General features: G+C 38.2%; 1 protein-coding gene across 7 annotated transcripts in view; it reads left to right on the forward strand.

Annotated features, from left to right (window-relative positions):
• The window catches only part of THADA (THADA armadillo repeat containing), a 313,719-nt gene that overhangs the window by 18,327 nt on the left and 270,110 nt on the right, over positions 1-25,282 (forward strand). For all 7 annotated transcript variants that reach the window (XR_003434060.1, XM_027113258.1, XM_027113257.1 and 4 more), the window contains 7 exons: positions 1,867-1,961; positions 3,628-3,848; positions 5,114-5,811; positions 7,445-7,596; positions 8,520-8,675; positions 9,375-9,497; positions 15,003-15,126. Coding sequence is in view for 6 of the 7 variants with exons in the window: in XM_027113258.1 (XP_026969059.1) it covers positions 1,867-1,961; positions 3,628-3,848; positions 5,114-5,811; positions 7,445-7,596; positions 8,520-8,675; positions 9,375-9,497; positions 15,003-15,126 (1,569 nt within the window). In the remaining variant the exon portion in view is untranslated. The remainder of the gene's footprint in view (positions 1-1,866; positions 1,962-3,627; positions 3,849-5,113; positions 5,812-7,444; positions 7,597-8,519; positions 8,676-9,374; positions 9,498-15,002; positions 15,127-25,282) is intronic.

Here is a 25,282-nt window from a genome sequence, read left to right on the forward strand (position 1 = left end):
GATCGGGGTGAGGCATGTGGATGAGCCCTCTGGGCTGGGTGGCCAGGCCTTGGATGGTGGGTACAAGGGTGTTAACCTTCTAATAATTCATTAAGCTTTACATTTGCTTTGGATGTTTTCTGTATCTGTGTGTTATATTACAATAAGATTAGCAAAAATGTTATACTAAACATATAAGTATCTACATAAAAAGCTGTATTACCTTTTCACCCTTTACCTCCTATTCTATATGGTAATGTATGTATGAATATTAACTTAATTAAAAAAACATTAATAGGATCTGTTCAGAGCTCTTGCTTGTAAAAAAACAGTAACTGACTCTGATTTTGCTAGGCTGTTGGGAAAAAAATAGTATCTCATTGTTTATATGTTCTTAACCCTGGTAACTAGTGAGAGTCCTAACTATATTGTCTCGTTACTATTTCTTTTCTTTCCTCTCCTTTCCTTCCTTCCTTCCTTCCTTCCTGCCTTCTTTCCTTTCTCTCTCTCTCTCTCTCCCCCTCTCTTCATTCCTTCCTTCCTGCCTTTCTTCCTTTGCCTAGGATCTCAGATAAGTATTAAACGGAAAATAAAGTTCCTTTTATTAAGGCATAATTTACAGACATGTTTGCAGAAGATATTTACATTTTAAAAGAGGAATTTATAAATCTAAAAAAAAAAGACTTCAGTGAAGTACAGAGAAGACATGAATTTAATGTGAGGCAACCTCATTTCTGAAAAGTTGATGGCCCCTAATCAATGCTGTTCTTCCCTAGGATTTTAAAGCTTCATGTATCAGTAAAGTGCTTAGCTGTAAGTAACAGAAAGCTGAACTTCAGGGATTTAATTAAATGTGCCTCCCCACATAAGGATAAATTCAGAGGCAGGTGATCCAGAACTACTGTAGGCAGTCTGGGACCCAAACATTTCTGCTTTTCTGCTGTGCTGTCTTCAGCATGTTGGCTTTCATCCATATGTTTGTTGTTTCGTGGTTACTATATGACTGCTTTGTCTCCAGACCCCCTGTCTGTGTTCAGGGCAGGAAGGAAGACCAGTTGCATCTTTACCTTTAATCTGGAAGAACAAAAATAGCCAAAAGATTTCTGCTTACATCCCATCGGCCTGAATCCTCATATGGTACCTTTAGTTGCAAGGAAGATTGAGGAAACAGATATCGTGTCTTTGGCTGGGCACGTGGATCTCCCAGAGTCATAGTTCGTTAACAGGGATAAAGGGCAGAACAGATTTTTGGAAGATAGCTTATAGTAGGTATTCATAATTCTTACCCCAAAGTGAATAATTCACTGTATTATTTTGTTTACTTTCTCACAAACCAGAGGCTAATAGAAAACAAAAAGAAGATAGTAAGCCAGGATTGTTTGGTTACATTGGGTACAGTGCCAGTGAGAGCCAAGTTTGTAATTAGTACTGATGTGGACTCTTTACACAAGCCCTGAAATCACTTTAAGAAAAAGTAATGTATCATGGGGATTGGGATGCAGAGGCATCAGTGGAAGGGAGGGAATAGGAGGTATTGCTGCTAGATGTGCTGGGAGGGAGTAGATGGAGAGGAAGAGAGAGTGGATGTTAGAGGAGAAAGGAAGGAATCACATTGATTATTTGTGTGCTGGGCATAAAAGCCTTTATCTTCATTTATTTCAACCTTACAACAACTGTGTCAGGTAGGAGTTATATTTTTCCCATTTTACAGAAGAGAAAGCTGAATCCCTGGGAAGTTAAATAACTTAATCAAGGCCTATCCACCTAGGAAGTGGTCAAGCTAGAAATTGCACCCAGGACTGTCTGACACCACGGCATCTGCTCTTTCTACTGTACCACAGTATCCATCATCATTTAATACATGCTTTCTACTTTTTTGCCAAATAGATGACCTCTTACAGACGATTCAGAGTACATCTGGATTAGCTGTTATTCTTTTTATTAAGGCTATGTTTCATCCACCTGAAAAGATTCCTGATTTGGTAAGTCCATCTCCTTTTTAGAATTGTACTTTATTGATAGTTAGACACGTTTTTCTTTCTTTTTTTTTTTTCTTTTTTTTTTTTTACGGTACGCAGGCCTCTCACTATTGTGGCCTCTCCCATTGCGGAGCACAGGCTCCAGACGCGCAGGCTCAGCAGCCATGGCTCACAGGCCCAGCCGCTCCGCGGCACATGGGATCTTCCCGGACCGGGGCACGAACCCGCGTCCCCTGCATCGGCAGGCAGACTCTCAACCACTGCGCCACCAGGGAAGCCCAGACATATTTTTCTTTTTAAGATTTTTTAGATGTGGACCATTTTTTAAAGTCTTTATTGAATTTGCCACAATACTGCTTCTGTTCTATGTTTTTTTGGTTTTTTGGCCTCGAGACATGCAGATCCCAGCTCCCAACCAGGGATCAAACCCACACCCCCTGCATTGGAAGGCAACGTCTCAACCACTGGACCACCAGGGAAGTCCCAACACATGTTTTAAAAAATATTTTTAGGGACTTCCTGGTGGCGCAGTGGTTAAGAATCCGCCTGCCAATGCAGGGGGCACGGGTTCGATCCCTGGTTCGGGAAGATCCCACATGCTGTGGAGCAACTAAGCCGTGCGCCAGAGCCTGCAAGCCACAATTACTGAGCCCTCATGCCACAACTACTGAAGCCCATGCGCCTAGAGCCCATTCTGTGCAACTAGAAGCCACTGTAATGAGAAGACTGCGTACCACAGCGAACAGTAGCCCCTGCTCGTCGCAACTAGAGAAAGCCTGCACGCAGCAACGAAGACCCAACGCAACCAAAAATAAGTTAATTAATTAGAAAAAGTTTTTTTAAAGAAGTGAATTTAAAAAAGTTTTTTGCATAGTCAGAATATTTCTGGTAACTTTTTTCCCTTATAATAAGTGACTTCCAAAAATTTGGATAAAGCAGAAAGAAGACAATAATAGTCACCTGTAAATCTGTCTCACAAAGATAATCATTATCAACATTTTGGGGTGTATATCCTTGTTTTTTTCTAGTGTTGTTTGTTCAGTTCCATCTCTCAGTATCGTAAAAGATATTTGTGTTATTAAAATTAGAGATTAATGTATAGATATATACAGTAATAACTTTTTGATAAATGTTATCTTTATTAAGAGTAACCCAAATATTGTACTAGAATCAATTGTTCAGGGAATTTGATTGTATGGAAGGTGTAAGTTGATAATACAGTTCTTGTATTTAGTACTAGCAGTTTTTTTGTTCCTTACTGTTTTATCTAGGAACTTATTTTAGTTCTTTACTAAGAGCAAAATGGCTTTATACAAAATAGATGTATACTGTTTTATGAGCTCACACAAAGTAATTATCATTGGATAAAGTTAAAAATTTTAATTTCTCAAATCACCTCTAAAAAAGCATTAGTTAATAATCTCATCCACCTGCAGGTGGTAATGTGTTGTGCTCTCCCAGTACATTCAAACCAGCAAAATGGTTCATGTATTTAGATTCAATTTTTTTCCTCTTGATATAATAATTTTAACACTTGTGGGTTTTTCACCTTTAGATTCAGTGTTTTTCCTAGGACATTTCAGGGAAAAGAGAATTTTGGATTTATGTTTTGGGATATCTGGACAGTTTTAGAAGCTTTATGTGTATCAGCTCTGTCATATTTTTCCAGATTAGTAGTTTGCTCCTCCGTTCAGTGGACCACACCAGCATCCCCGAGTGGCTTTCGAACTGCTGCAGGAGCCTTTGTGGTGCTGATGTCTCCCAGTCAGCTCTCTTATTCCTGTGTCAGGGGACACTCACCATGTTGGATTGGCAGGATGGGAGGATGGGCCCCAGTGGGGAGGCGCTGCTCTTGGATACTGTGCATGTTCTGTTCACCTTGAGTTCACAGTGAGTTTTGTCTCATATTTTGCTTTGCTTGTCAGACATTTAAAAGATGGCAGCTGAGCTGGCTTACTTAGTAATTCAATGAAAAGTGGTCAGGATAGGGCTTCCCCGGTGGTGCAGTGGTTGGGAGTCTGCCTGCCGATGCAGGGGACACGGGTTCGTGCCCCGGTCCGGGAGGATCCCACGTGCCATGGAGCGGCTGGGCTCGTGAGCCATGGCTGCTGAGCCTGTGCGTGCGGAGCCTGTGCTCCGCAACAAGAGAGGCCACAACAGTGAGATGCCCGCGTACCACAAAAAAAAAAAAAAAAAGTGGTTAGGATAATCTTAAATTAAAAGGGAGATATGTGTAGGGACTGAAGTGGGTATGAAAGTAGAACAGGAGAAGATGGGATGATGGGAGAGAGAGAGAGAAATTATTGGTGCAGGTTAACCTGTAGCGAACACTTGTAAAATTAATTTTAACCTTCAGTCTTGCATTGGATAATGCAAGCATTTAAAAAAAATTATAAGCACTTCTATACATATAATGCTTTAGAGTTTACGAATAACTTCAGCATAGGTAGTTCAGTGTGATCCTCACATGTCTGATAGATAGGATAGGAAATCTAATCTGTTGAATGGGTAAAGTGAAGCTTAGAAAAGTAAATGCTTACCTAATAGCATATTGCTTTTAAGCACCTAAGCCAGAAATGTAATGAGGTCTTCTGACTTCACTGGATTGTATTTTGTGTTTTTTTGATATAAGTTGTGCATATTTTAAAGTAATTTAAAAATTATTCTTCATTGTTTATTTTATAATGGTTTATTGAGATATAATTTACATACCATATAATTCACCTATTTAAAGCATGTAGTTCAATTTTTTTTTAGTATGTATATTTACAGCGTTGTGCAGCTATCACCACAGTCAACTTTAGAATATTTTCATTACCCCAGAAAGAAGCCCCATTCCCACTAATATTCCCTAGCCCCTCAGTATATTTTAAAACACCTGTGAAAGATGCATCTCAGTCAAAATAATGAACATTTCCATCACCTGCAAAAGTTTCCCTGTGTCCTTTTATGGATTAGTTTTTACGAAATGGAAAGATTCACATGCAAATTTGAGATCTGTTTTGGCTTTGTAATTTTTTGTTGTAAATTTAATAATGATTCAATTTTCTGATCATTCTTTATATTTTGTATTGATATTTTTAAAGTCTGAGTGATTATAAAATGAAATTCCTTTTACTAGTCAGTATAAAATAATATGACTTATTTTTCTTCAGGATCAAGGAGTCAACTCTGGAAATGTTTCTGTCTAGAATTTTGGCATCTTGGACTAATTCAGCTATACAAGTCCTTGAATCAAGTTCCCCAAGCCTAAAGGACCGTCTGAATGGGAATTCAGATGTGGTTAGGAGACTCTTGGAATATGTCTATACCCACTGGGAACATCCATTGGATGCTTTGAGACACCAAACCAAAACCATATTCAGAAATATTCTCCAAATGCACCAGCTTGCCCTGCAAGAGTCAGGTTCAGATTTGGCTGCTGATGGTTTCATTTTTCAACTGACTGAGAGTCTTCTGCGATTGGAATGGCATAGTAAAGGAAAGTACACATGCCTTGGTTGTTTAGTAGATTACATAGGAATTGAACATATTTTGGCATTAGCTAAAACTATTCCATCGCAAATCTTAGAGGTGATGGGGGACCAGTCCTTGGTGCCTTATGCAAGTGACCTCTTGGAAACCATGTTTAAAAGTCATAAGAGTTGTTTGAAATCCCAGGCTGTTGACAGCACTTGGATTGACAAGTGGCATGAGACTTGGGTTTCTCCTCTCCTGTTTATACTGTGTGAAGGAAATCTGGATCAAAAATCTTACGTGATTGATTATTACTTGCCAAAATTATTGAATTGCAACCCTGAAAGCTTAAGCTACATGGTAAAGATTCTTCAGACTTCTGCTGATGCTAAAACTGGTAAGAAAATGAATTTTTTTGTTTTAGTAATTTCTAGTTAGGATGCTTAACTTTAGGTACCTAGGCAAATTTAAATATTATCATTTCTGTTAATAGTAAAGGAGGATATTAAATATAGAAATTTTGGGTTGAAACGAATGTTCCTGTACCTAGCTGAATAGAGTTTTTTGGCTGAAGTCATTTCTACAGGCTAAGGATTGATCCCAGTTATGATTATGAGGTTTCCTTTATTACTAGGTTTTAATTCATTTTACCAAGTTTTTATTATTTGGTTGTCAGACTGGAGTAAACGTTTGTGTGTTTTATATAATTTGCTTATTCAGGTGATTGAAATAGTAATTAAAAGTTGTTTTAGGCAAGGTTAAAGACAGGTAAATTGGCAGTAGCAAGTATTTGTCTCTGGGAAAGAGATAAAAAATTTAGAAGCATGACCCCAGGAAACAGCTCTCTCTGGTCATTTAGAATAAGCATAAACATCCCACTGAAACTCAGTAACCTTGAAAGAATCACTGCATTGAAGCATAATTTAGTAATTGAGATATAAAACGATGATCCTGACTCCTCATGTAAATCTTAAAATTATCATATTCTGTTTAACAAAGCAGGAATATGGTACCCTCCACCACATTTTAAGAGTATTTCTAACTAAAATTTAAGTTAAAATCTTTCAATCCTTCAAAGAATAACCATGAGATAGCTGGAAAATTTGATTCCTGTGCACAAAAATGAGCCTTACTTATAATTTTTAACAATAATCATCCTTGCATTTTTGAGAAGCCGTCTAAAGCTGAGGATCCGTGAATCTGTTCTGAAGCTAGGCAGTCTTTATTTTAAATCAAGATGTCCTGTGAGCCAGAGCTCCCTGTCCCCTTAGTAACGGCTGATGTCCTGGACTCTGAAAGCATCAGGTTCTTTGTGATCCCCCTTTTATCTCCTTTGCTAAGAAGAAACAGTAACTCCAAAATATACAGATAGGTTCAGTGTTTGTTTTTAGAGAAATAATGGTCTTTAGCCACTGAAGTGTTTTTCCTATTTTCGGCTGAAAGTCATTTTAGTTATTTTTATTGTTTTAAATATTGCTTCATGGGCTTCCCTGGTGGCGCAGTGGTTGAGAGTCTGCCTGCCGATGCAGGGGACACGGGTTCATACCCGGTCCAGGAAGATCCCACGTGCCGCGGAGCGGCTGGGTCCGTGAGCCATGGCCGCTGAGCCTGCGCGTCCGGAGCCTGTGCTTCGCAACGGGAGAGGCCACAACAGTGAGAGGCCCGCGTACCACAAAAAAAAAAAAAAAAAAAAAAGATAAATATTTCTTCACTTGATTTTTTTCCTGATTGACGTGATGGTCTATTTTCTGTCAAGGGAAAGGTAAAAATATTAGCCAAAAATTATGATTTTTTTAAGTTAACAATAAGTGGATTATGCTTACTGAAATTATTGATTTAAGAACTATTAAATCCTTTTCAATAATGATTTTATAATAGAAACACTAATTCATGTTAGAATTTAGCTTAAAATATGATTTTTGTTTCTTGAAATGTTAACTGGAAACATGTGAATTTTGTAGTTTTTAAATAGCACAGTAGTGGTCTTTGTTACTGTGTTTTGAACCAAGAGTAATCTTTTCCATCCTTAGGGTCTTATGACAGCAGAGGGGCTCTGGGAGCTTTGATGGCTTGTCTACGAACAGCTAGAGCTCATGGACATCTTCAGTCTGCAACTGATGCCTGGAGGGACCTTGTGTCCAGTGCAAGAATAAAGCAAGGCTTAATTCATCAGCACTGCCAAGTAAGTAAACAGAATAACTGGGAATTCATACATGCGGTAGATCCCTGATTCATTTAACAGTGCGATATAGAAGCCCCTACATTATGCCCAGCACTGTTTTAAGGGCTCCATAAGAAGGATGAATAGAAAGGGAAGAGTATAGACATTGCACTCAGGCTGCTTAAAGTTTAGTTGAGAGAATAAGGAAACCTGCCTAAGACAACTGGAAACTCTTAAAAGACAATGCAGGTACAAGTGTACCTTTATGCATAAAGACTGGGGAAGCTTAGAAGAGATTGATCTGAGTATAGATGGTGGTTGAGTAGGAAAGTGATAAATGTGATCTGAGGAGGGGAAGCACTGGCGCCTACTCAAAATGGAAGGACACAGTAAACAAGGGCTGAAGGGTGACTAAAGACATCGTTTGGCAGGAGTGGAGTATTTTGTCCATTTTATGGAAGCCTCCAATGCTTGGTTGAAGACTTCAGATTTTATCCAGTTGGTAACTGGGAAGCAGAGCCACTCTGCCTTCAGCCAGGAAGTGGCATAAATGGAAACAGATATGAGTTTCCAGAGTGGGAGCAAAAAGAAACCAGTGAGATGTTCAAGACAGTAATTGGAGAGTGAGATGATGTGGTCCTGGGGCAGAGTGGTCACTGAGAAAAAAGAATGAAGTTGAGCATTACTGTGGAATAAGAATCTCTAAGATTTTTGACTTTAATAAAATACCCAATTTACACATTTAATAAAATAATTTTATAGGAAATAACCACAGGAACTTTAGGATTATGGAACCTTTCTGAAGTACACATGGGTAAACTGAGATTTACCTTCCCTCCCCCCCCCACCTTTGGTAGCCTGTGTAAGTAATTAAACCCGTCAAGTGGTTTAGGCTTTGCTTATTTCATTGAAAAATTAACATTTCATTGCTTGGTGTATTTTAGGTACGGATCGATACGTTAGGCTTGCTTTGTGAAAGTAATCGAAGCACAGAAATTGTTTCCACAGAAGAAATGGAGTGCATTCAGTTCTTTATCACATACAATCTTAACAGTCAGTCTCCAGGAGTGCGGCAACAGATTTGTTCTCTTCTTAAAAAGGTAAAATTTCTCCTCAGAAAGTGTAGGAAAGTGGTGAACTTTGCTCTGGAATTATTTTTAAAAAGAGCCCAGATCCGAGGAGAGTGTGGGAATAAGGGTCATGGGATTGGAGTACCACAGCTCTTCATGGCCCTTCTGTGAACGCTTTGTTCTGTGATTCCATAAAGTTCATATTTGGGGTTAAAATCCAGAGTGAAAAGTCCTTTCACTTTGGTGTAATAAGTCAGCCTTGAACTCTTTTTTTGAAAGGAAAAAAAAAATCTAGCACTGGAGTTTTCAGGGTATAAGGTATTTTAAGAAAACTTTAGTAAGAGGAGGAAGGATGTCTTTGTATTTTTATTGTTCCTGTAAGTGCCTCAAGAAATAGTCATTATTGAATAATTCAGCTTGAATTAATCACCTGATACACTTCTAGGGTGAAGAGTGGGTAGAGAGTAGAAGTGAGTATATCATCTTTAGGTTCATGCTGACCTAAAGGAAATAGAACTGTGGCTTTATGACTATGGATTCTGATTTGCAGTAATATTTGGTTTTTGGTTTTTAAAATGTAAAGGTTAATTTTCTGTTGAGTTTAAAAACCAGTATTCCCCTTGCCTGATGTTTTAGTCTAAAGAATTTAGAAAGTTCTTCCTTTGCCTTTTAAGCTGATGTTTAAGGTTAATGTGGCTTATGTATGCTTCATTTTTCTTCTTCTCAAAGTTGTTTTGTAGGATACAGGAAAGTTCTCAGGTACTTTATAAACTGGAACAAAGTAAATCCAAACATGAACCAGAGAATGAGTTAACCAGACAGCACCCTTCTGTATCTTTACAGCAATATAAGGTAGGTGATAAATTTCTAGATATACAGATTTTTAAGAAACCTAAAACAATTTTGAATAAACATTAAAGAGAAGTAAATACTCTTGGTGAATAGTATTTCTGTGCTTTTTTCCTTCAAGCTGGGTTGTACATATTCCTTCTAGTGCTTTGGAACTTCTCTTAAGGTAGCCTGAGTTGCGGAACCAGTGCTGGACTTGAAATCTGTTATAGAATAACATTCTGGGAAAACTGGACAGCTACATGTAAAAGAATGAAATTAGAACACTCCCTAACACCATACACAAAAATAAACTCAAAATGGATTAAAGACCTAAATGTAAGGCCAGACACTGTAAAACTCCTAGGGGAAAACATAGGCAGAACACTCTGACATAAATCACAGCAAGATCCTTTTTGACCCACCTCCTAGAGAAATGGAAATAAAACCAAAAATAAACAAATGGGACCTAATGAAACTCAAAAGCTTTTGCACAGCAAAGGAAACCATAAACAAGACGAAAAGACAACCCTCAGAATGGGAGAAAATATTTGCAAATGAAGCAACTGACAAAGGATTAATCTCCAAAATTTACAAGCAGCTCATACAGCTCAATATCAAAAGAACAAACAACCCAATCCAAAAACGGGCAGACAACCTAAATAGACATTTCTCCAAAGAAGATGTACAGACTGCCAACAAACACATGAAAGGATGCTCACCATCACTAATCATTAGAGAAATGCAAATCAAAACTACAATGAGGTATCACCTCACACCAGTCAGAATGGCCATCATCAGAAAATCTACAAGCAATAAATGCTGGAGAAGGTGTGGAGAAAAGAGAACCCTTTTGCACTGTTGGTGGGAATGTAAATTGATACAGCCACTATGGAGAACAGTATGGAGTTTCCTTTAACAAACTAAAAATAGAACTACCATATGACCCAGCAATCCCACTACTGGGCATATACCCTGAGAAAACCCTAATTCGAAAAGAGTCACGTACCACAATGTTCATTGCAGCTCTATTTACAATAGCCAGGACATGGAAGCAACCTAAGTGTCCATCAACATATGAATGGGTGAAGAAGATGTGGCACATATATACAATGGAATATTACTCCGCCATAAAAAGAAACGAAATTGAGTTATTTGTAATAAGGTATCGGATGGACCTGGAGACTGTCATACAGAATGAAGTAAGTCAGAAAGAGACAAAACAAATACCATATGCTAACACACACATATATATGGAATCTACCAAAATTAAAAATTGTTCTAAAGAACCTAGGGACTGGACAGGAATAAAGACTCGGACGTAGAGAATGGGCTAGAGGACACGGGGAGGGGGAAGGGTAAGCTGGGACAAAGTGAGAGAGTGGCATGGACATATATACACTATCAATTGTAAAATAGATAGCTAGTGGGAAGCATAGCATAGGGAGATCAGCTCGGTGCTTTGTGACCACCTAGAGGGGTGGGATAGGGAGGGTGGGAGGGAGACACAAGAGCAAGGAGATATGGGGATATATGTATATGTATAGCTGATTCACTTTGTTATACAGCAGAAACTAACACACTATTGTAAAGCAATTATATTCCAATAAAGATGTTAAAAAAATAGAATAACATTCATGAGCTAACCTCGATGTTTTACAGCTTATGTGAGCCAGATGAATTTAGTACTTTAAAAAAAGGTAATTGGCAGCCCTGATTCCTCCACCCCTCCCCGGGGTAGATGACTGCTGCATCTGAGTGTGTTTCCCCTTTCATCTAACATGATTTAACAGTAGCTTGATGTTTGTGACTCCTGGCCCATGGTCCAGTTACAGAGCTTCCTCTCTATCCTGTTTTTTGGAGTGAACTTGAAGAATAGGACTGGATTTCAGGCCACCAGGTTAATGTCATGGATGGATCCCCAGTTATAGCAGCTCCAGTCTGGGCCAGGGCTCAGCTTGACCACCTTCAATTTCTGTCCCATCGGAACAGAATGAGCTTTCACTGGTTTCTTACTCCAAATCTTTCCTCTCAGAAGCAGATGCTTATTTTCTCCTAAGACCCAGATAGAGGACAGAGCTCATCTATTTTATTTCATTTAGGGAAACAAGTATAATAAGTGATATATTGGAACCATGCTATACTTACTACCTACTAAAGGTTAAAAATCATCTAAAGAAGAACATTCCTATACAAAGCTGAAATCAGCTTCATCTTCGTAAAATCTCAACAACAAAAGATGAGAAAGTCACAACCTAAACTTGAAGGACATGATCAGTAACAATTCTGCCACTGACTACTTGGCTTACTTTCATGAGTCTACTTAGCTATAAGTGGGATGAGTAACCTCTGTGAAATGGTTAGTTTTGAGGATTAAACAAGAAATGTTCTTTGCAAACTCTAGATCACTCTAAAAAGCCTTCCTGGGCATCATTAAAAGTAACTAGAGTACAGAGCATTTACTGTGTGTGTGTAACAGTTATGTTTTAGCCCTTTTTAGATCATTGCTAGATGATCTCAGAAACACCTTGCTTCTTTTTGCAAGGGATAAAATGACATTTGTGAAATCTCAATTAGGTACTTAGAAACACAAAACTGATTTTGTGGTGTGACATTCTGAATTTTCATGTATGCGTGGTTTCTTCGTTTTGCTTATGAATATATATTTTTTGAAAACCAGTCCTTTAGAGTCTTGATCTGAGTCAGTCTCATAGTTCTGATATTTTCTCCCACCTGTAGGCTCTTGTGGCTTTTGGAGGTTGCAACTTCGGAACTGTTGTATCATCGTCATTAGAATAGTGGGTGTCGTGTGCGGTGTGTGGTGGACTCAGTGCCAGTCAACAGACTAAGTGCTGGGAGAAGAGAAGGCTATGAGTGGGAAAAGGTGTCTTCTAGTCTAGTGAAGGAGGTTATTTCATACTCTAGTATAATAGAGTACTTAAAAATTTTAGCTAGAGTACTTTCAAGTATAAAATGCTTTAGATCTGTGTTCTCCTTTAATCTTTAATAATGAAACTGTGAGATGGGCATTATTATCCTCACTTAACAAGTCAGATAAGTGAAGCTTGGAAAAGTTGAATGAGCAAACTATCCAAGGGTCCTCAGCCAGGAAGTGGTAGAGCCTGACTACAATCTATATCTGCTCTGGACAACCAAATCGGAATAGTTTCTTCCCTAGTACCAGCTTGAGGGAAGGCTTGGAGGTAAGACAGTACAGGGAAAATTTGGAGAATGGTGAATTCACTAGTATGAATGACATATAAGATACCTGAGGGACAGAGGATTTTTTTTTTTGGCCACGCCCCACAGTATGTGGGATCTTAGTCCCCCAACCAGGGATCAAACCCATGCCCCTTGCATTGGAAGCGCAGAGTCCTTTTTTTTTTTTTAACTCTTTGTTTTTTAAAAAAATATTTATTTATTTATTTGGCTGTGTCGGGTCTTAGTTGCAGCATGCAGGATCTTTCGTTGCAGTGCACAGGCTCTTTCTTGCGGCGTGCAGGCTTCTCTCTCATTGTGGTATGTGGGCTCTAGAGTACACGATCTCTCTAGTTGTGGCACGTGGGCTCTAGAGCACTCGGGCTCAGTTGTTGCAGCATGCGAGTTCCACGGCATGTGGGATCTTAGTTCCCCAGTGAGGGATCGAACTCGTGTCCCCTGCATTGGAAGACAGATTCTTAACCACTGTACCACCAGGGAAGTCCCCGGACAGAGGAATTGAATAATGGGAAATGAGTTAGAAAATCAATTTGGGGATGGGTAGCAGAGAGTTTTGAATGCTAGGCCATGGTATCTGGAATCCTCACCAAGGACATTAAAAGGGACTAGAGCATATATTGAGCCCTTACTATGTGTGTAGTACAGTGTGTTCAGGACATAAATGTCTAAATTGTGGTTCCTGCCTCCATTGTGGTTACAGTCTGGTTGAGGGAAAGAACAACTATATCTGAAAATACAATTGACAGTGCAGTTAGGATAAGATAAATCCTAAAGGATGAACTTGTTGCCATTTAATGTGAATACTATACTACTCATTTATAATTAACACTAGTTTAACTGGGATATTTTCAATAACTACCCTATTCCTTTGAAACCCAATAGAATTAATAAACTAGTAAACTCTTACTTAGGGCTTATAAGGGCCTACAGGATAAATCCCCAAGATTGTATGTCCTTAACCAAGGAAATGAATGCAGGAATCCTATCTAAAGATGGTTGGGACTAGGGCTGCTTATATGCTGCTTAGTTACAAATGTATGTTGTCAGGGCATAGCAGTGTATGAGAGGCTTGAGAATCGCTTTTCCTTATATGTTTTTCCTTTGGTCTTATGGAGAAATTATTATTATTTTTAATTAGAGGAAGAAGACTTTATCCTGGATAAACTATTTCCCACATTGCTTTTTTTATTGCATTTTACTAAAAGTTTTCATTTCTAATCATTTGTATAAACAGAAAGGTAGAATAGGAGTCTCAGAGAGGCAGATAGAAGACAGTGGAATAGCTAGATCTTTGTCATGAAATATGTCATTATAGCCAGATACCAAGTATTTATCAAATGTATCAAGTAGTATATATTGGATACGTCTTTGGTCATTTTAAAACTTTAAAAAAAAGTATATATACCTTTGATGCCTGAATGCTTCTAGTGAAGAAAATCAATATTCATACAACTTTAACACAAGTCAGGGCAGAATGGATCATGTTTTCACCAGAAAAATGTTTTTTCTGGTCTGGACTACATTTAGAATTGTACTTTTTGTTGTTGTTGTTTTTTTAACTTAAATCAGGTATAATTGACATAACAGTTTCAGGTGTACAACACAGTGGTTAGACATTTGTATATATTGGGACATGATTACCACATTAAGTCTAGTTAACATTTGTCACCATACAAAGTTAGAAAAAGTTTTTTTTCTTAGCAACTTTCAAATATACAATGTAGTAGTATTAACTATAGTCCCTCTACTATACATTACAGCCCATGGCCTATTTATTTTATTTTATATCTGGAAGTTTGTATCTTTTGACTCTATTCACCCATTTTTCCAAGTCCTCCCCCACCCGACCCCTGGCAACCACCAGTCTGTTCTCTGTATTTATGAGGTTGGTTTTTGTTTTTAATTTTTTAATTCTATATAAAAGAGAGATCATTAAGTCTTTGTCTTTTTCTGTCTGATTTATTTATCTGTTTATCCATCCTTGGACACTTATGTTGTTTCTATATCTTGACTGTTGTAAATAATGCTGCAGTGAACATGGGGGCACACATATCTCTTTAAATTAGTGTTTTCGTTTTCTTCTGTACTTCTTGTTGACTCTACAAAGATAGGGTTCACTGAAGTCATGAGCTCATGGTCAAGGGTGCCAATCTGAATTGTCAAGCAAAGTGAACAACTAATATTGTTTTAAAAAATCTTTTCTCTCTAAATTAGAAAAAATATCACTCTTCAGAGTAATAGTAGTGATACTTTCAAGATAACCTATTGTGAGTTAGCTCAATTATATTTACTGTAATTTTTCTTTTTTAGAATTTCATGTCATCCATTTGCAACAGTCTTTTTGAAGCATTATTTCCTGGCTCTTCCTACCCAACTAGATTTTCAGCTTTAACCATTTTAGGCTCAATAGCTGAAGTTTTTCCTGTGCCAGAAGGTAAGTTTTCAATCATGTTTGGGGAAAGTATTTGTTTTCTTGCAAAACATACTTTTTCAATATTTTGTTTTACTTGAAGTTTCAGTTTGTTGTCTTTTGTTTAGATTCTTATCGAAGGTGTAAGTCTCATTATATAATTCTTATTTGGACATAATTCAATTTGCCAGTAAGGGGCATAAGGGAGAGAAACTTTACAGTGATTGTTATTTGCTGACCCGAAACTAGAGTTTTCATGGATTATGCTTATTATGAGATGAGCTGCTGCCCTCATTCCCTTAATTTGTATGTTGCTATTTTAGGATAGTGCCCAATCTGTTCTCTAAGTTTAAAAAATTAAAATAATAATAGTTTCTCTTACGTATAACATTCCTCAGTGAGTCTCTGTGGTTAAAATGTGGTTTCCCTTATATGCTGTCTGTTTCATAAGTCTGAATCTGGTTTTGGAAAGACAATATAAGGATGTCATTTCCAGGCATTCTGGTTTAATCATACCCTTTGTATCTCCTCTGTGGGGTACTCAACAGGATGAATATTTAACTTCTTTCTTTGCGTTGTTTTATTTTCCTTTTTTTAAAAATATTTATTTATTTATTTTTGGCTGTGTTGTGTCTTCATTAATGCACACAGGCTTTCCCTAGTTGCCGCGAGCGGGGGCTACTCTTCACTGCACTGCATGGGCCCCTCATTGCAGTGGCCTCTCCCGCTGCGGAGCACAGGCTCCAGATGCACGGGCTTCAGCAATTGTGGCTCGCGGGCTCTAGAGCACAGGCTCAGTAGTTGTGTCGCACAGGGCTCAGCTGCTCCGCAGCATGTGGGTTCTTCCCGGACCAGGGCTTGAACCCGTGTCCCCTGCATTGGCAGGCGGATTCCCAACCACTGCACCACCAGGGAAGCCCTTATTTTCCTTTTTGACAAGAAATGATTCTTTTTATCTCCATACATGAATGTATGTGTATTTTAATGATGATTTCTTGTTTGTGCTCAGTCTTGCTTGACGGTGGACGAACAGGAAAATGTACTGCTCTTTTGGAGGGAATGGCCAAAGGACCAGGGAACTTTATAGTTGGACTGTTTTTTTTAGTTTAAATTTTTAGGCAAAGTATAATTTTTTGGCAGTTATTTGCTGTTAATACAGACTTGCTTCATTTGAAGAAAACCAGTTTTTTCAAGTTTTTGTTTTGAAAAAGTTGAAACTAACAGCAAAGTTTCAAGAATAGTTCAGTGAACAAACAAAGTTTCAAGAATAGTTCAGCCATAAACCCTCTACTTAGATTCGTAAGTTATTTTGCAATATTTGCTTTACCTCACTGTTTCTCTCTCATTAATTTTCTTTCTTTAAAAAATTTGTTTTATTTTTGGCTGCGTTGGGTCTTCATTGCTGTGTGCAGGCTTTTCTCTAGTTGCGGAGAGAGGGGGCTACTCTTGGTTGCGGTGTGTGGGCTTCTCATTGCGGTGGCTTCTCTTGTTTTGGAGCATGGGCTCTAGGCGCATGGGCTTCAGTAGTTGTGGCACTCGGGTTCAGTAGTTGTGGCTCGTGGGCCCTAGAGCGCAGACTTAGTAGTTGTGGCGCACGGGCTTAGTTGCTCCGCGGCATGTGGGATCTTCCTGAACCAGGGCTCGAACCCGTGTCCCCTGCATTGGCAGGCGGATTCTTAGCCACTGTGCCACCAGGGAAGCCCTCTCATTAATTTTCTAACCATAACACAATGATCAAATTCAGGAATTAATGTTGATACAATGCTGTTATCTAATATACAATCCATATTCAAATTGTACCAGTTGTCCTAATAAGTGGCTTTTTGTAGAAAAATATTTTTTCCCCACAATCCAGGAACCAGTCTAAGGTCACACATTGCATTTAATTGTTATGCATCTTGAACTTCTTTCAATTTGGAAATTTTCTTATTTCATGACATTAACATTTTGGAAGAATGTATCTCAGTTTGGGTTTGTCTGATTGTTTTCTTATGACTTGTTTCATGTTATGCATTTTTGGCAGGAATACTGCATAGGTGATATAGTTTCTTTCTCAGGGCATGGTAACAGGAGATACATGATGTTAGTTTGTCCCATTATTCTTGATAAATTGGATCACCTGATTAAGTAAGTGTAGTAGGACAAAAAATGACCTCCAAAAGAAACCCGTACCAAATCCTTAGAACTTGTGAGAGTGAACCTTACTTATTTAAACCTTACTTATTGGGCTTCCCTGGTGGTGCAGTGGTTGAGAGTCCGCCTGCCGATGCGGGGGACACAGGTTTGTGCCCTGGTCCGGGAAGATCCCACATGCTGCGGAGTGGCTGGGCCTGTGAGCCATGGCCGCTGAGCCTGCGCATCTGGAGCCTGTGCTCCGCAATGGAAGAGGCCACAACAGTGAGAGGCCCGCGTACCACACACACACACACAAAAATAAATAAATAAATAACACCTTACTTATTTAGGGGTTTTTTAAGATATGATTAAGTTAAAGATCTTAAAATGAGATAATCTTGGATTATCTGGATGGGCCTTAATGCCACTGCAAGTGGCATTGTAAGAGGGAGGCAGAGGGAAATGTGACAAAAAGAAAAGGAGGAGTCATTGTGACAGTGGTGATAGAGATTGGCATGCTGTGGCTATAAGCCAGGGAATGCTGGCAGCCACCAGAAGCTGAAAGAGACGAGGAATGAATTCTCCCTTAGAGACTTGAGAGAGAGCATGGCCCTACAGACACCTTGATTTCAGACTTCTGGCTTCCAGAACTGTGAGAAAATAAATTTATGTGGTTTTAAGCCACCAAGGTCATGGTAATATGTTACAGCATCCACAGAAAATGAATACAGGAATACCCATCAGTTTAGGGAATTTCAGTGGTACTACAACTGAATTTAGAAAATAAGGTTTTACCTGAGAGTGATTGATTATCCATTTAACAAAAAGTTTTCTGTGCATTCCTATATTTATAGTTAACACCTAGCTGTATGGGAAATATCTAGGCTGAATTATACTGGTAATTTTTCAATTGAGAGAATAGTTTAATATATTTAAATATACTTTAAAAGTGAAAAACCTGTGTCATCTTTCTAATGAATGAGTCATGTATAATTGGGCATTGACTGATGGCACAGTAATGATGTTAATTAAACAACTGGGAAGTAATGTAAATAGAGCAAACCATACTGTACCCATTAACTGTAAAGGAGGCTAAAGAAGCATGACTGAAAAATACAGGATAGGAAATGTAAACTCATTCTTCATCTTTATCTCAAGAATACTAATGTAGGTTTTTATATTATTTTATAGAAAGACTGTGATTTGGGATTAGTTAAAATGGCTTTTGCCTTTCCTCAAGTATGTCCTAGTTCAAGAAGAATAAGCCACATACATCTTTCTCATTTGGAATAAAATGTCACAATATTCATGGTGAAAAATTGGATTCCACAATTAGATTAAAAGGGCTTGTTCAGGGCTTCCCTGGTGGCGCAGTGGTTGAGAGTCCGCCTGCCGATGCAGGGGACGCGGGTTCGTGCCCCGGTCCGGGAAGATCCCACGTGTCGCGGAGCGGCTGGGCCCGTGAGCCATGGCCGCTGAGCCTGCGCGTCCGGAGCCTGTGCTCCGCAACGGGAGAGGCCACAACAGTGAGAGGCCCGCGTACCGCAAAAAACAAAACAAAACAAAAAAAAATGGGCTTGTTCAACAAATAATTTATTTAGTGCCAAGGATACACAGTATACAAAACAGAGTGCTTCCCATTTTAGAGCTTAGACTTTAGTGAAGATAGACAGACTAAGTAAGTCAACAAGTGATACGTAGAATTTCAGATGGAGATAAGTAGTATGAAAAAATATTTCAAGAAGAAAAGTGCAGGGAAGTATAGAGTGCCTGGGAGTTTGGGAGTAATAGCTCTTTCATACAATCGTGTCAGAGAAGGCTTCCAATTTGAGCAGAGCTCTTAACTAACCAATGGGTCAAAGGGGAAATTAGAAAATACTTTGAGAGGAAAGAAAACAAAAACACAACTTACCAAAACTTATAGGATGAAGCAAAAGCACTGCTAATAGAGAGATTTATATAACTGTAAATGCCTACATTATGTAAGACAAAAAGATCTCAAATGAATAACCTAACTTTACACCTCATGGAATTAGAAAAAGAAGAGCATACTTACCCCGCAGTTACAGAAAGAAGGAAGTAATAAAGATTAGAATGGAGAGAATGGAGATAAATGAAATAGAGAATAGAAAAACAATACAGAGAATCAGCAAAACCAGAAGTTGTTGTTTTTTTTTAAGATCAACAAAGTTGACAAAGTTTTAGCTATACTAAGAATAAAAAAAAGATGTAAATCACTAAAATCAGAAATAAAATTAGAGATATTTCTGCTGACTTTACAGAAATAAAAAAGGTTATAAGACAGTACTGTGAACAATTATATTGTATTTCTGATAAATTAGGTAACCTACATGAAATGGACAAATTCCTAGTAATATACAAATTGCTGACTCAAGAAGTAGAAAATTTGAAAAGACCTATAACAAATAAAGAGATGGAGTCAAAAGCCTCTCAAAAGAAAAGCTCTCAGCAAAGAAAAGTCCAAGGGGAGTGGCTTCATTGGTATATTCTGCCAAACATTTAAAGAAGAATTAATGCCGTTCCTTCTCAAACTTCAAAAAAATTGGAGGAAGGAACATTTCCTAACTCATTCTATGAAGCCAGCATCACTCTGATACCACAAGAAAACTACAGCTGTATCTTATATAAATATAGGTGCAGAAATTCTCAAGAAAATGCTAGAAAACCAAATCCAACAGCATATTAAAAGTATTATATACCATGACTAAGTAAGTGGAATTTATCCCAGGAACACAAGGGTGTTTCAGCATAAGAAAATATAGTAAATGTAATGCACTACATTAGAACAAAAGAAAAAAAAAACATGATAATCTCAATGGAGAAAAAGTATTGACAAAATTCCACACCCTTTTAGACAAATAAACACTTAGCAAACTAGGAATAGAAGAGAACTTCCTCATTATGATAAAGGACACTCATGAAAAGCCCATAGACAACACCATATTCAATGGTGAAAGACCAAAAGTTCCTCCCCTATGATCAGGAGCAAGACACAGATGCTTACTTTCACTGCTGCTATTCACCGTTGTACCAGAAGTTTTAGCCAGAGGAATTAGGTAAGAAAAAGAAATGAAAGGTGTCCGAATTGGAAAAGAAGAGGCAGATTTGAGCAGAGGTGTGATTGAAGTGACAAAAACTTCATTTGCTTGCCCTATGAATTTCACAGGGTTGGACTAACTTGCGAGTTAAGATTAAATGAATTCACATGCTGATTTATATTGAGCAACATTCCTCTAATTAAGCATAGAAATGTTTTCAGGTATTACGAGGGGTTAATTCATTAAATGTTAAAGGTTCTTCACATCCTGCTATGAAATCCTTATTCCCATAGGTTTACTCTTAGCCTTAAGAATTAAATAGATTTGGTGACTGTCATCATTCTTTAGTGATAGTTTTTCTGTTAATTTCTTTGTTGGTTGAAAGTCATCTTTTTTTGAGAAGAGCTTTTGGGAAAATGTAGTTCTTAATTTCTTGCACATTCAAAAATGTTTATATTGCTGTTATACTTGATACTGGAATGGGATTTTGATATGTAGATTTTCATCACCCCTTTTCTCCCTAAGGATTTGGTAAGCATTGCTCCACTCTCTTCTAGCACTACATACTGCTGTGGCAAAGAGTGAAGCCAGCCTGATTTTTTCCACGTTGTAGATGAATTGAACTTTTTGCCTAAATGGCAAAAAGATTCCTTCTTTACTGTTGATGCCCAGGAATGGTATTAGGATATGTCTTTTTTTTTTTCAATAAATATAATCGTTTATTTCAATGGTTAATAATGTAAATGTTACTTTAAAAAAATCAACCTGTTCACACATTTGTATATTAAACACTGAAATGATTATTCCATATTGATAGTAATTTTAACCTTTTTTTTTTTTGTAACAGTCAATCTTTATTAAAAAAAAAACTGGGGCTTCCCTGGTGGCGCAGTGGTTGAGAGTCCACCTGCCAATGCAGGGGACACGGGTTCATGCCCCGGTCTGGGAAGATCCCACATGCCGCGGAGCGGCTGGGCCTGTGAGCCATGGCCGCTGAGCCTGAGCGTCCGGAGCCTGTGCTCCGCAACGGGAGAGGCCAGAACAGTGAGAGGCCCACGTACCGCAAAAAAAAAACAAACAACAACAACAAAAAAAACAAAGAAACAAACAAAAAAAAATTGGCGGTAATATTTTTATAATAGACTATGGGCAATGCAGATACCTCAACTTATCCATCAATTATGTTTATCTGTGTTATAATAGGAAATTCACAGAGTAATCAACCTACTCGGGTATTTATTTGAGGGAGACCTAACATTCTGGGGTTTTTTTTTTTTTTTTTTTTTTGCGGTACACGGGCCCCTCTCCTGCCGCGGAGCACAGGCTCTGGACACGCAGGCCCAGCGGCCATGGCTCACGGGCCCAGCCGCTCCACGGCACGTGGGATTCTCCCGGACCGGGGCACGAACCCACGTCCCCTGCATCGGCAGGCGGACCCTCAACCACTGCACCACCAGGGAAGCCCACATTCTGTTTTGTTTACATCACTGCCTCCTCTTCCATCCTCCACTCTGATTCTTTCAGTCAACCAAACCTAAGTGCAAGTAATACATGTAGTTGAATGGATGCCTAGGGAAAACTACATATTTGAATAAGATTCAAATCAAACAGGCAGATTTTTAAATTATTTAAAGGATATGTCATTGTATTGATTATTCTATGTCAGTTCACCTAAGACATGGTAGGCCTTTGGATTGTAGGATAAGAAAGTTTATGAAGGTTTTTTTAAAAGATGTATTCCTGAATTTATTTGTTTGTACTTGTTTATTTGAAAAATAACTTAGGTATCTTGTATAATAATATATAACTTTTTGAAAGAGAATGAAATAGTTTTAAACAAATCTTTAAAAACTACTTATTTCCTTTCGTTTGTCTCTAGGTATTTTTTGATTTCTTCAGTGATCCATTGGTTGTTTAGTAGCATATTGTTTAGCCTCTATGTGTTTGAATTTTGCAGTGTTTTTCTTGTAGTTGATCTCTAGCCTTATAACGTTGTGGTCAGAAAAGATGCTTGATATGATTTCAGTTTTCTTAAATTTACCAAGGCTTGCTTTGTGGCCTAGCATGTAATTTATCCTGGAGAATGTTCCATGTACTCTTGAAAAGAATGTGGACTCTGCTTCTTTCGGATGGAATGCTCTTTAAATATCAATGAAGTCCATGTGGTCTAATGTGTCATTTAAGTCCTGTGTTTCCTTATTGATTTTCTTTCTGGATAATCTGTCCATTGATGTAAGTGAGGTGTTAAAGTCCCCCACTATTGTTGTGTTACTGCCAATTTCTCCTTTTATGTCTGTTAACATTTGCCTTATATATTGAGGTGCTCCAATATTGGGTGCATATATATTTACCGTTGTTATATCTCCTTCTTGGATTGATCCTTTGATCATTATGTAGTGTCCTTCTTTGTCTCTTGTGACAGTCTTTATTTTAAAGTCTATTTTATCTGATGCTAGTATTGCTACTCTGGCTTTCTTTTGATTTCCATTCATGTGGAATACGTTTTTCTATCCCCTCACTTTCAGTCTGTATGTGTCTCTAGATCTGTATGAGTTTCTCATAGGCAGCATATATATGGGTCCTGTTTTTGTATCCATTCAGCCAGTCTGTGTCTTTTGGTTCGAGCATTTAGTCCATTTACATTTAAGGTAATTATTGATATGTTCTTATTGCCATTTTATTAATTGTTTTGGATTTGTTTTTGTAGGTCTTATTTTCCCCCCTTTTGTTTTTATGGTAAAACTTTTATGATAAAAACTCTTCAGAAAGTAGGCATAGAGAGAACATACCTCAACATAATAAAGGCCATATATGATGGACCCACAGCTAACATCATACTCAATGGTGAAACGCAAAAAGCATTTCCTCTAAGATCAGGAGCAAGACAAGGATGCCCACTCTCGCCACTTTTATTCAACATAGTTTTGGAAGTCCTAGCCACAGCAGTCAGAAAAAGAAAAAGAAATAAAAGGAATCCAAATTGGAAAAGAAGTAAGACTGCTACTGTTTGCAGATGACATGTTGCTATACATAGAAAATCCTAAAGATGCTACCTGAAAACTGCTAGAGCTCATCAATGAATTTGGTAAAGTTGCAGGATACAAAATTAATATACAGAAATCTGTTGTATTTCTATACACAGTGAAATATCAGAAAGAGAAATTAAGGAAACAATCCCATTTATCATTGTATCAAAAAGGGTAAAATACCTAGGAATAAACCTACCTAAGTGGGCAAAAGACCTATACCCCCAAAAACTGTAAGACACTGATGAAAGAAATTGAAGATGACACAAACTGATGGAAAGATACACCATGTTCTTGGATTGGAAGAATGAATAATGTTGAAATGACCATAATACCCAAGGCAGTCTACAGATTCAGTACAATCCCTACCAAATTACCAATGGCATTTTTCACAGTACTAGAATAAAAAATTTTTAAGTTTGTATGAAAACACGAAAGACCCCCGAACAGCCAAAACAATCTTGAGAAAGAAGAATAGAGCTGGAGGAATCACTTTTCCTGACTTCAGACTATACTACAAAGCTACAGTCATCAAAAAAGTATGGTACTGGCACAAAAACAGACACATAGATCAATGGAACAGGATAAAAAGCCCAGAAATAAACTGATTCACTTATGGTCAGTTAATCTGCAACAAAGGAGGCAAGAATATACAGTGGAGAAAAGACATTCTCTTCAATAAGTGGTGCTGGGAAAACTGGACAGCTACACGTAAAAGAAAGAAATTAGAACATTCTCTAACACCATATACAAAAATAAACTCAAAATGGATTAAAAACCTAAATATAAGACTGGATACTATAAAACTCTTAGAGGAAAGCATTAGCAGAACACTCTTTGACATAAATTGCAGCGATATTTTATGGGTCCATCTCCTAGAGTAATGGAAATAAAAACAAATAAACAAATGGAACCTATTTAAACTTAAAAGCTTTTACACAACAAAGGAAACCACAAACAAAATGAAAGGACAACTTACAGACTGGGAGAAAATATTTGCAAACGATGCTACAGCCAAGGGATTAATTTCCAAAATATACAAACAGCTCATATAGCTTAATATCAAAAAAACAAACAACTCAATCAAAAAATGGGCAGAAGACCTAAATAGACATTTCTTCAAAGAAGACATACAGATGGCCAACTGACACATGAAAAGATTCTCAGTGTCACTAATTATTAGAGGAATGCAAATCATAACTACAATGAGGGCTTCCCTGGTGGCGCAGGGGTTGAGAGTCTGCCTGCCGATGTAGGCGACACGGGTTCGTGCCCCGGTCCAGGAAGATGCTGCGGAGTGGCTGGGCCTGTGAGTCATGGCCGCTGAGCCTGCACGTCCGGAGCCTGTGCTCCGCAACAGGAGAGACCACAACAGTGAGAGGCCTGCGTACCGCAAACAGCAACAACAGCAACAACAACAACAAAAAAAACTACGATGAGCAGGAATTCCCTGGCAGTCCAGTGGTTAAGACTCTGCGCCTCCACTGCAGGGGGCCTGGGTTCGATCCCACCTCAGGGAACTAAGATCCTGCAAGCCCAGGATTTTTTTTGGTGTGGCAAAAAAAACTACTACAATGAGGTATCACCTAACACCAGTTAGAATGGCCATCATTAAAAGGTCTACAGATAATGAATGCTGGAGAGAGTGTGGAGAAAAAGGAACCCTCCTATACTGTTGGTGGGAATATAAATTGGTGCAGCCACTATGGAGAACAGTATGGAGATTCCTTAAAAAACTAAAAATAGACCTACCATATGATCCTGCAATCCCACTCCTGGGTATATATCGGGAAGTGACAAAAACTCTAATTCAAAAAGATACATACACCTCAGTGTTCACAGCAGTACTGTTTACAATAACAAGACTTGGAAACAACCTAAATGCCCATTAACGAATGAATAAAGAAGATGTGGTGTGTGTGTACATAGACATACACACACACACACACACACACACACACACACACACACACACACACA

This window comes from Aethalodelphis obliquidens, unplaced genomic scaffold (genome assembly GCF_003676395.1).
Source record: "Aethalodelphis obliquidens isolate GAN/ISIS:26980383/991018 unplaced genomic scaffold, ASM367639v1 scaffold12, whole genome shotgun sequence".
Taxonomy (NCBI): Eukaryota; Metazoa; Chordata; class Mammalia; order Artiodactyla; family Delphinidae; genus Aethalodelphis; species Aethalodelphis obliquidens.